Genomic DNA, 12,898 nt, shown 5'->3' on the forward strand with positions numbered 1-12,898 from the left:
GAAAACAAACAAAAATCTCCTGCCCTCATAAAGATTACTATCAATATGAAGGAAAATAAATCATTTCTTTGTCTTTAGCTTTCTCCAACATCTGCTTGATTGGATATAATAAGTTACAGGTTTTTATTCTTACCATTTTCTTCAGTGTTATATCTACCAACTCTTTTATTCCTTCATCCGTCTCTTCTTCAGATGACTGTTGGTGTAGACTGTTCTTCAACATGTCAAATATCTCTTCTCGAGAAATGTAACCATCACCATTCAAATAGTAAACTTCAAAACAGACTGTCCAAAGCACAAGTAGTTTAAAGATTTGGAAAAGAACAGTTAAAATATCACTAGCCTTCTCTGCAGTTATTTCAATATATTGTTTTTTAAAAATATATATATATACAATTTATACAGTCTACAATTATTGGTCCATATGATAGAGATTTTAAAATAAAACACCCTTTATTATACTTCTTTCCATGTTATTAAATCCCTCTTGGGATGTGGATTTTGAAATTGAGAGTTTAAAAATGTTATGAAACCTGAAATCATGAAATTCCTAAAAGAGAATATAGGAACAAAGCTCCTTCACATGAGTCTTGGTAATGATTTCATGACTCTGACACCAAAAGCACAAACAGTAAAATAAAAAACATAGGGGACTACATCAAACTAGAAAGCTTCTGCACAGTAAAACAAAGCATCAGGAAATGAAAAGACAACCTGTGGAATGGGAAAATAATACTTGCAAAACTGTATCAGATAAGGTGTTAATATCGCAAATATATAAAGAATTCCTAAAATTCAATAGCAAAAAACAAAAACAAAACAAAGAACCAAAACCAACCCGATTAAAAAGTGGGTAAAGGACTTCAATAGACAGTCTTCCAAAGAAGATAAATGAAAAGCCAACAGGTACAAGAAGAGATGTTCCATATCACTAGTCATTAGGGAAATCCCAATTAAAACCACAATGAGATATCATCTCATGCCTGTGAGAATAGCCATCATAAAAAAAAAAAAAGGGTGGGGGAGAGAGAGATTACAGCTCCTGTGGGGATGTGGAGAAAAGGGAATCCCAGTTCACTGTTAGTGGGATTATAAACTGGTGCAGCTACTCTGAAACATCATATGGAGGATCCTCAAAAAATTGAAAATAGAAGTACTGTATTCTCCAGCAATTCTACTTCTGGGAATATATCCAAAGGTAATGAAAACACTAACTCAAAAAGATACCTGCACCCCAATGTTCATAGCAGCATTATGTACAATAGCCAAGGTTTGAAAATAATCTAAGTTTCTAAAGATCGATGAGGGAATCCTATAATTTTCAACAACACAGGATGGGCCTTGAAGGTAGTATGCTAAGTAAAATAATTAAGACAGGGAAAGACAATACTCTACAATCTTCCTTATATGTGGAATCCAAACAAAACAAAACAAAGAAACAAAAAATCTGACAATAAGCTCAGAAATGGAGCTCAGCCTTGAGGTGATCAGAGGTAAGAGGGTTGAGGGAGAGGGAATTAGAGGAAGATGGTAAAAAGGTACAAACTTCCAGCATAAATTAAATAAATACTGGGGAAATAGTGTACAACATGATGACTAGAGCTAACACTGATGTATGATATACAGAAAAGTTGTTAAGAGAGTGAATCCTTAGAGTTCTCTCATAAGAATTTTTTCCCTTTATTCTTGTCTTCTTATTATGTCTATATGAGAAAACATGTTAGCTGAACCCATTGTGGTAATCATTTCACAATATATGTAAATCAAACCAATCTGTATTGCCTTGAATTTATACAGGGATGTGTATCAATTATTTCTCAATAAAAGCAGAGAAATAAAAGAATGGGGGGGGGGAGTGATTGACAAAGATGCAGGTTCTTTTCATGCGTACCTAGATTGGAGAGGAAACAGTTTGCAGATAGGATATCAGAATGAACTTTGTAAGGAACATTTGATATTAAGTCTTCATAATTAAAAAACAGAACTCCACACTGATAAAGCACAAAGAGTCCAGATTCCTTGGTTGTAGCAGCTCAGGAAATGCTATTTTAAAATGTTGCACAGGGGGGTGCCTGGGTGGCTCAGGGAGGTTAAAGCCTCTGCCTTCAACTCAGGTCATGATCTCAGGGTCCTGGGATTAAGCTTCATCAGACTCTCTGCTAAGGAGGGAGCCTGCTTCCCCTGCCCTCTGCCTGCCCCTCTGCCTACTTGTGATCTCTGTATGTCAAATAAACAAATAAATAAAATTGTACTTTAAACTGTTTCACAGGTAAAACTGTATTATAAAATGTTCCTTAGGGGCACCTGGGTGGTTCAGTGGATTAAGCCGCTGCCTTCAGCTTGGGTGGTGATCTCGAGGTCCTGGGATTAAGTCCCGCATCGGGCTCTCTGCTCAGCGGGAAGCCTGCTTCTCTCTCTCTCTCTGCCTACTTGTGATCTCTCTCTAATAAATAAATAAAATTTAATAAATAAATAAATAAAATGTTCCTTAGGTGAAACTGATGTAGCCAGTTGAAACCATTCCTCAATCCATGCTGGAGAATCAGTACTATAGGTACTTTACAACTAACTATTTTAAAATGCAGCTCACTGAAAATTTACATACCTAAGATTTTGCCATCTGTCTTGGCATTTATAAGTATATTTAAATACATTACCTTAATTGGTAACTTCTTGTTTCTGGAATACTTTGAAATCAACGAGCTTAATTTAGGTACTTAAAACTATTTAAAAACAAAAAACGAGCAAACTAAAAAACCTATTTAAAAACAAATAATACCTTCTATATTCAAAGAGTTACAGTCAATTCCAACTTGTAAATATTAATAGTCCTTTTCCTCTTCTTGGTCCCCACTGTTATTTCTAGATAACTTCAACAATCTCCTAAAAGACTCCCCTGCCTCCATCCAATATTTCATTATTTATTATAGTTGATTCACAATTGTCCTCTTAGGGAGTGTTGGGGAGAGGAAACTGATCCTTTTTGCTAAGAATCAACCTTAATGATATATATTCAACTTACCTTATTAGCCCCATGTCTCAACATCAATTTTCCCACCTGAACTAGCTCAGTTAGACACCCATGCTTTTATTCATACTGTTCCTACTGTCTAGCATGGTCTTCTTTCTAGTTTCTTTCTGCTCAAGGTTTACAAGAACCAACTGAAAGGCTCGTTATTCTGTTGAGAGTGTCTTCTGATCCACCAAATCCATCAGAAGGGAACTTTCTCATCATTCCCATATAGTATGTTGAAAATACATAGATTTCTAAGTAATCACATTATATTGTGGTTATTAGTTTATATTTATATTATATGACCCAGAACTGAGCATCTCTGGTAGTAGAATGAGTTCCTGGGTCTTAGGTAAAACAGAAGTAAAAAAAGAAGAGTTTCATAGACTTCAAAAAAATACGATTGCAACTGCAATAAAGGAGATATGTATAAATGTTTTCTAAGTAAACTCTACACTCAATATGGGGCTCAAACTCAACCCAGAAATCAAGAGTTGTATGCTCTACTGATTGAGCCAGCCAAGTGCCCCTGGAGATAAATATTTAAACCTATGGTCATTGAATACATATACACATGTGTACATATACATGTATGTGTGTGTATCTCCATATTATGATTTTCTTACATGGAGTATAAAAACTAAGTACAAACTTCATCATATCACTGACAGAACATTTTTTTTTTTTTTTAAAGATTTTTTATTTGGGGCGCCTGGGTGGCTCAGTGGGTTAAGCCGCTGCCTTCGGCTCAGGTCATGATCTCAGGGTCCTGGGATCGAGTCCCACATCGGGCTCTCTGCTCAGCAGGGAGCCTGCTTCCCTCTCTCTCTCTCTGCCAGCTTCTCTACCTACCTGTGATCTCTCTCTGTCAAATAAAAAATAAAAAATAAAAAAATCTTTAAAAAAAAAAAAAATAAAGATTTTTTATTTATTTATTTGAGAGAGAGACAGTGAGAGAGAACATGAGCGAGGAGAAGGTCAGAGGGAGAAGCAGACTCCCCATGGAGCTGGGAGCCTGATGTGGGACTCGATCCCGGGACTCCAGGATCATGACCTGAGCCGAAGGCAGTCGTCCAACCAACTGAGCCACCCAGGCGCCCTGACAGAACATTTTTTTAAATATATTTGGGTAGTGAGTCTGTCATCCCCTTGGAGCCTACCATCTCCGCTATCCAAAAGGATCACTCTTTCCTTGGAGAGTGACTTCCATGACTCCTCCATTCACTCATGCCACAGAGGACCTTCCTTGGGTGCTAAATATGCAGTAGAGAAGGAGCTTTTGTAATCTAGTCAAATGTATCAGCAAAAACAATAGAACCGGATATAAAATTCCGGAGTATCAGATTAGCTGTGTCTTTCTGTTGAGTTTCTTCAATCCCTAGCACACATGCAGCGCCACCCTGTAAGAAGTAGTATTTTCCCCAAGTTAACATATCCTGAAGTGTAAGTGAAACATTTTTAGGAAGAGGGATTAGAGGAGGAAAATTCTTTGACAGTGTGATACTATTCACTCATGTATAATTGCTTTCAGTGCCACCTCCATTTTCCCTATGTATCACCACAAGAATCTACATCCATGAATGAAAACTTAGCTTTTCATTTCTCAGTGAGATTTTTGTTTTTTTATTTATTTTTTTAAAGATTTTTTTAATGTATTTATTTGACAGAGAGAAATCACAAGTAGATGGAGAGGCAGGCAGAGAGAGAGAGGGAAGCAGGCTTGATGTGGGACTCGATCCCAGGACCCTGAGATCATGACCCGAGCCGAAGGCAGCGGCTTAACCCACTGAGCCACCCAGGCGCCCCGACAGTGAGATTTTTGTATAAGAAAACTGTAACAAACCTAAGTGGCAACTATCTTTAAATTTATCCCCATGAAAAATTAGGCTGGAGAAAAGGGGAAATAAAGCCCCACAGAGTCACCTGGCTGACTCAGTAGGGCATGTGACTCTAGGTCTCGGGGTTGTGGGTTCAAGCTCCATGCTGGGTGTAGCGATTACTTAAAGTCTTCAGAAAGAAACCCCATATAATGTCGTATGTCAACTTCACCTTAACAAAAATAATTAAGAAAAGACCCTCACAAAACAAAGAAACAAAAAATCACAAATGTCAGAGAAAGTTGGTGGTTTTTAAAAATGTTGCTGTTGTTTAAAAAATGTGTGTTTAATAAGGGATCTTCTTTTCCACATGCCAAATCCAAATTCAAGTGGAAGAACAAGGGACTAAGATTTGCTTACTGATTGAGAACTTCACAGCCTTTTCTTAAGCAATTTGACACCTTAAGCAATTTTCCCTTGAAGAGTGCCATTTAAAATTGTTTCTATTTTCTTTCCTGGGATTTTCCCCAAAAACCTGGCCCCAGAGGTATAAAACATAGAAAATATACACACACCATTGGTACAAGTGAAGTGAGGTCAGAGCTAGTTATTTTTTGGCAAAATTGTGAATGGGGAAATTTTTGTCTTTGGAATTCCTAACATTCCGGTCCTATAGGAAACTCCTGTAATCCTTCTCCCTGTGGGCGTTCTTTGTCCTCAAGCTTCTTCCCTCTTTTCACTCATCCACACAAATTCTAACACTAGAGTATTGATGTCTGATGGTTAATGTGCATTTTATCTTGTTTTGTGTCAATCCCTCCCATTTATTTTCTTTGATCAAGAGACAAGGAATGGCCTCACTGTCACTTATGCACTGCCTTATATCAAGACCCATTTCCTGCTGAGACCACAGGCAGCCACAAAATCATTGACTAACCTTGCTGGCTGATTAGAGTTGGCAAACTCTAGTTGAAAAACAAGTTGACTTGCTGGTCTTGGCCTGGGCCTTAAGCCGAAGAGTGGTCCTGCTGACATTTAGGCATTATAAAACCAGTGAAGGAAGTGTTTGGGGTTCCTGGGACTAGAGACTCTCCCATGAAATAGGCTACCCATTTCATACATATTTTGATTTTTTTTAAACTGCTATGAGCTATTTTTGAAAGGCTGCTACAGAGAACATGGATTTCATATTTTTAAAAAACGTTTAAACATTCATTAAATACAAAACTGACAATGTATATTATTACTAAGTCAGTAATCACATATAGAAATCTTACACTTAAGCTTTTCTTCAAAAGTCCCTCGAAGAAACACTGATAATCCTTTAACCCACTCTTTCGCATTTATGCAGTTATCATTGTCTTTGTCAAATGCAAAAAATACTGAAAGAAAAACACCGTAGAAGCATATTGCAATTTATAGCTATTTTATAATTCGTAAGTATGTATATATGGAAAGATTTTTAAAACTTTCTTCCAAAATAAAAACAAAAAAACACACTGAGAGACTTTTCTCCCAAACTGAGGGGAAAAAAAGGTTTTGGCACAGTCTTTCTTAAAAGAATCAAAATTAGGGTCCCCTGGGTGGCTCAGTGGGTTAAGCCACTGCCTTTGGCTCAGGTCATGATCTCAGGGTCCTGGGATCAAGCCCCACATTGGGCTCTGCTCAGCAGGGAGCCTGCTTCCCCCTCTCTCTCTCTGCTTGCCTCTCTGCCTGCTTGTGATCTCTCTCTGTCAAATAAATAAATCAAATCTTTAAAAAAATCAAAATTATTGGAAATATGTTCCTTCCAGATTTTTATAGAAAGAAAAAAATTAATTCTTCTCCATGATCAATGATGAACTTCACTTGTGATGTTTTGTACAGTTACTATGAGCCAAGAAGAACAACAGTGGAGCTAATCAAGATGAGGATAATTTTTATTCTAAAAGGAATGGCAGGGGCGCCTGGGTGGCTCAGTTGAGCAGCTGGCTCTTGATTTTGGCTCAGGTCATGATCTCAGGGTCCTGGGATCGAGCCCCACATCAGCTTCGTGTTCAGTGGGGAGTCTGCTTGAGTTTCTCTCTTTCCTCTCCCTCTGCACTTCTCCCAGCTCGTGCTCTGTCTCTCTCTGTGTGTTTCTCTCTAAAATATATAAATAAATCTGTAAAAACTTAATAAATAAAAAGAGTAGCAAAGGGGAAACCTGGCTAGCTGAGTTGGCTAGCATGTGATTCTTGATCTTGGGGTCATGAATTCAAACCCCACACTGAATGTAGAGATTACTTTTTTTTTTTTTTTAGAAGATTTTATTTATTTATTTGACAGAGAGAGAGAGATCACAAGTAGGCAGAGAGGCAGTGGGAGAGGAGGAAGGAGGCCCCCTGCTGAGCAGAAAGCCTGATGCAGGGCTCCATCCCAGGACTCTGGGATCATGACCTGAGCTGAAGGCAGAGGCTTAACCCACTGAGCCACCCAGGTGCCCCTAGAGATTACTTTTAAAAATAATAATAATATAAATAAAAATGCATTTTAAAAGAGTGGCAAAATTCTGTTCTGAATATAACAGAATTTATATTTAAGTATATAATACCTAAAGATAAATTACTAAAATAACATAATTTTTTTAAAAGATTTTATTTATTTATTTATTTGACAGACAGAGATCACAAGCAGACAAAGAGGCAGGCAGAGAGAGAGGAAGGGAAGCAGGATCCCTGCTGAGCAGAGAGCCCCATGCGGGGTTTGATCCCAGGACCTTTGGGATCATGACCTGAGCCGAAGGCAGAGGCTTTAACCCACTGAGCCACCCAGGCACCCAAAATAACATGCTATTTTAAAAATTACTAGAGAAATCTTAGTATGCTATAGAAAGTAAAGTGTTATTGACTCTTTTAGCGGTGATGTTAATTATTTTCATTATGATTATGGTCTCAAGGTACATACCTAGGTCAAACTTACCAAATTGAACATGAAAAATTTGCTAGTGAAACTAGATCACATTAAATAATTTTCTATTTTAAATATAAGATCTTATCTTTTGGGGCTTGTGATCTCTGTCTGTCAAATAAATAAATAAAATCTTTAAAAAAAAAGATCTTGTCTTTTATTTTTTTTCAGTATAATGAGTAATTAGCATTTTTTGTACTGATACAGGTTTTTTTTTTTTATTAAGATTTTACTTATTTATTTGAGAGAGAGAAAGTGAGACAGAACATGAGAGGGGAGAGGGTCAGAGGGAGAAGCAGACTTCCTGTAGAGCATGGAGCCCAATGCGGGACTCGATTCCAGGACTCCAGGATCATGACCTAAGCCAAAGACAGTTGCTTAACCAATTGAACCACCCAGGCGCCCCACTGATTCAGTATTTTTTTATTTTAAAGATTTTATTTATTTATTTGACAGAGAGAGACTCAGCAAGAGAGGAACACAGGCAGGGGAATGGGAGAGTTAGAAGCAGACTTCCCGCCAAGCAGGGAGCCTATGCAGGGCTCGATCCCAGAACCCTGGGATCATGACCTGAGCCTAAGGCAGAAACGTAATGACAGAGCCACCCAGGCATCCCCTGATACAGTATTTTTAAGAAGAGGAAGAAGTCATTTAATAGTTTACATGTCTATAGCATATGAATCCAAAGACATCATGAATAAAAAGCCATATGCTTAACTAAAAAAAAAAAAAAAAAAAACCTGTCAGCTTATTTAGTTCATTGCTGGTTATTTCTCAAAGTGGTACAGCTACAAGATAAGAAATTCTGAGTGAGTTTTCTTTTTTTTCTTTTTTTTTTTTTTTAAGATTTTATTTATTTGTCAAGGATAGAGGGAGATAGAGCGAGCGAGCACAGGCAGACAGAGAGGCAGGCAGAGGCAGAGGGAGAAGCAGGCTCCCTGCCAAGCAAGGAGCCCGATGTGGGACTCGATCCCAGGACACTGGGATCATGACCTGAGCCGGAGGCAGCTGCTTAACCAACTGAGCCACCCAGGCATCCGTCCCTCTGAATGAGTTTTTATTAAAAACTATCGTATAATCAAATCAACCTTTGTTTTGTCTTACCACAATTAAGTCTTTCTAGTTTGACACTGAAAAATTCAAGAGGCATCTGTGTGGTTTAGTCAGCTGAGCACCCAACTCTTGATTTTGGCTCAGGTCATGATCTGGGGGTTGTGGGATCAACCCCCAAGCTCCCGGAGGGGCTTTGTGCTCTGTGATGGGTTTCTGCTGAGCATAGAATCTGCTTGTCCCTTTCCCTTTCCTCTGTCTCTCCCCCCAACATGCATGATCCCTCTAAATAAATAAATAAATAAATAAATAAATCTTTTTAAAGAAATTCAGAGTCTTTGATGACAACTGAATACATACATATATATATACATATATATATAAAATTTGGCATCTATAAATTTGTCATTACAAATATATATTTGCCACATTACAAATATATATATGTACAGCATATATATTGCCATCTCGGCTTGGCCCTTTTCAGTTTCTTAAGACTCTTACCCCTGTTCATTAGCATATCATCAGTCATCCCAAATATGTTGTGCAGGATCACTCGAAACGCGTTACGGTCTAGTCCGAAGTTATTAAGTCTTACATTAGCTCTTTCCACCAAGCTGTGAAAAAGTCGTAGGAGACACTCTACTTCACTTTTTTTGACTGCAAAATAAAAATACAAATAAATACAGCTTAGACTTAGTCCTTGAGTACTCCAATCTAATAAAAAATATTTTACTAAGCAGCTCTTTTGTCCCCGTGCTGCTAGATGCTCTAGCGATTAGAAAGTAGGACATGACTTGTTACTTGAGAGCTTACCTTTCTGGGAGTCACCAAGAAGTCTCATAAGAGAGTATGTAAATGAAAAATTATGTAATACTAACACTCCCCATTATAGATATGCGTAGTATTTATACAGGAAGGAATGTGTTCAGGGAAGTACAACAGAGAATTCCAGGGAGAGAAAACATGGGTAAAGGAAAGACTTAGAACTGCTGTCAGGTTTGAACATGCTTTACTGGGAGCACAGCAAGTTGAGAAGTGAAAATACAAGATTGAAGAGAATGGGTTAATGGCAGAGGGCCTTGAAAGCCTAGTCAGAAAATTACCATTTACAGTTGACTTGAACCACATACGTTCAAACTGCGGGTCCACTTAAATGTGACTTAAAAAAAATAAACATAGTACAGTACTGTAAATGTATTTTCTGTTATGATTTTCTCCCTTTCTTTCTTTCTTTCTTTCAAGAGAGAGAGAGAGTGGGGGGGGTTGAGAGAGAGGGGAAGAATCTTAAGTCTCCATGCCCAGAGCCCAATCTCATGACCCTGTGATCACGACCTGAGCTGAAATCAAGAGTTGAAGGCTCAACCAACTGAGCCACCAAGGTGCCCCATTCTCATATGACTTTCTTAATAACATTTTACTTACTTTATGCAAGTAGTATATAATACATAAAATATATGAAATATGTTAATTGACTTTATAAGCAAGGTCAGTAATAGGCTATTGGTAGTTAAGGTTTGGGGGAGTCAAACATGGATTTTCAACTGTATGGGTGTTGGTGCTTTTATCCTCCAGGTTGTTCAAGCATCAACTGCATTTTACTGGAGCAATGATTTTTCTCATGGACCATCTATAAGAGAGAATCAACCCCCTCTCCACTGTTTATTTAATCCAGAGTCCCATGTCTTGCCCCAAAACTACCAAGTCAGGATCGCTAACATCAGGCCCACAAATTAGCTTTTATTTTTTTATTTACTTAAAGAGTTTTATTTATTGGGGCATCTGGGTGGCTCAGTTGTTTAAGTGTCTGCCTACAGCTCAGGGGGTCCTGGGATTGAGCCCCACATCAGGCTCCCCGCTCAGTGGGGAGTCTGCTTCTCCCTTTCCGCCTGACACTCCCCTGCTTGTGCTCTCTCTGTCAAATAAATTTAAAAAAAAAAAGTTTTATTTGTTTATTTGAGAGAGAGAGAGAGAGAGAGAGAGAGAGCAGGGAGGAGGAGTAAAGGGAGTGGGAGGAGCAGACTCACCACTGAGCAGGGGGCCCAACACAGGGCTCCAACCCAGGACCCCAGGATCATGACCTGAGCCAAAGGCAGATGCTTCACCCACTGAGCCACCCAGGCTTCCTGGAATTAGCTTTTAAAGAAGAGCTGGGTTGGTTCTTCTAGGACCTAAGGGTGGAGAAGTGGTTTAGGAAAATTCATGTAGCAAAATTATATTTAAGGGGAAAACTGGAAGCATAGAAGCCAGGCTTGGAGTGATAGGGCTTTGGTTAGGGAGGTGGAAATAAGGTCAGAGACTGGGAAAGGGCCTGAGAAGTTAGAGAAAATCAGTAGGACTTGGTGACTAATTTTCAAATAGAAATTTCCAATATTCCAACATCCATACGCCTAGATTTCAGTCTAGACTTAGGAAAAGGGTATTTTTTTAAAGAAGTGCATGGATATTCTAATGCATTTTCAGGACTTAGAATTAGGGAATTAGATTTAGTGGGTTGGGGGGTACTAAAGTGCCTAGATTCCCCTTCATTTCTTACCTAAACAGGGGACTTAGACAAGTCATATAGCTTCTTAATGGTCAGAGTCCTCACCTATAAAACTGGGTATTGTCCTAGATGATCTTTGAGATTCTTTTCAGTTCCCGAAAACCCAATTCTATGAATCAAAGATTATTTGAAAGAACCAGAAAAGCTAGGAAGGAAAGCTGGTTATTATTTCTTTTTTCTTCTCCAACCCCTGCCTCCTACTTTCTTTTTATAGAGAATGTGGGGAGAAATTTTAGATCCTGTCTGAGATGATTTCATGTCCCCCAACTGAAATCAATGACAACACACAGCACATACACAGTTTACAACATTAGGGTTTCTATGATGGTCAGAGTGGTTTGGTTCTTAGGGGAATGGTTGACAAAATCTGAAGAATAAGGAATTACAAAGGTACCTACTAATACTGTTTTATGAACTGAGTTAGATTCTCAAGCTCCACAGTGTAACTGAAATATGACATACAGGTCATTTTTATCCATCCAATAACCATTTATTTTTTTAAAAGATTTTATTTACTTATTTGACAAAGAGAGATCACAAGTAGACGGAGAGGCAGGCAGAGAGAGAGAGAGATAGAGGGAAGCAGGCTCCCTGCTGAGCAGAGAGCCCGATGCGGGACTTGATCCCAGGACCCTGAGATCATGACCTGAGCCGAAGGCAGTGGCTTAACCCACTGAGCCACCCAGGTGCCCTCCAATAACCATTTATTAAGAGCCTCTTGTGAACCAGGCAATGCATACACCATGCTTGCTGCTCACCAAGTTGTTACCCTTTGGCTAAGATTAAAAAAAAAAGTGCTGCAAGTATGACAAGCACTACGATTGATGGTGTTTGATGGTGACCCAAAGGAAGGAATAATCAATTGGAGTAGGCAGCAGGAAATTAAAAGTCCCAAGGAGGTGTCATTTGAGCTAAAGCCTGCCAAAGCAAGCATTTGTCAGAGGAGGCAGCTTGGAGGTATGTTCTGAGAACTAGCTGCAAATGGTGTTGTGCAGCTAGATGGCAGACTTGACTTTACAGATAATGAGGAGTTTCTGGAAAATTTTCACTGGCAAGTTAACAGGATCGTATTTGCACTTCGGGGAGAACACGTGGGATGCCTGGGTGGCTCAGTCAATAAGGGGTGTGCCTCTCAATCACAAAGAAAAGTTCAGAAGGGACTCAAACACCTGGAAGCTAAAGGCCACCTTGCTTAAGAATGCTTGGATCAACCAGGAGATCAAAGAAGAACTGAAACAATTCATGGAAACCAATGAGAATGAAGACACTTTGCTCCAAAACCTATGGGATACAGCAAAGGCGGTCCTAAGGGGGAAATACATAGCCATCCAAGCCTCCCTCAAAAAAAATTGAAAAATCCAGAATACACCAGCTGTCTCTACACCTTAAAGAACTGGAGAATCAACAACAAATCAAACCAACTCCACACATAAGGGAAATCATCAAGATTAGAGCTGAGATCAATGAGGTAGAAACCAGAGATACAGTAGAACATATCAATGAAACTAGAAGCTGGTTTTTTGAAAGAATCAATAAGATTGATAA

General features: G+C 38.7%; 1 protein-coding gene across 3 annotated transcripts in view; it reads right to left on the reverse strand.

Moving 5' to 3' along the window:
* LOC131829367 (calaxin-like) overlaps positions 1-12,898 on the reverse strand; it is a 34,306-nt gene that overhangs the window by 7,932 nt on the left and 13,476 nt on the right. For 2 of the 3 annotated variants that reach the window (XM_059171107.1, XM_059171105.1), the window contains exons 2-4: positions 9,313-9,468; positions 6,108-6,212; positions 134-285 (exon numbers count right to left, since the gene is read on the reverse strand). In XM_059171107.1, coding sequence (XP_059027090.1) covers positions 134-285; positions 6,108-6,212; positions 9,313-9,468 — 413 coding nt within the window. The remainder of the gene's footprint in view (positions 1-133; positions 286-6,107; positions 6,213-9,312; positions 9,469-12,898) is intronic. The other variant, XM_059171108.1, reaches the window with a different exon arrangement.

Source organism: Mustela lutreola, chromosome 4, assembly GCF_030435805.1.
Source record: "Mustela lutreola isolate mMusLut2 chromosome 4, mMusLut2.pri, whole genome shotgun sequence".
Classification (NCBI taxonomy): domain Eukaryota; kingdom Metazoa; phylum Chordata; class Mammalia; order Carnivora; family Mustelidae; genus Mustela; species Mustela lutreola.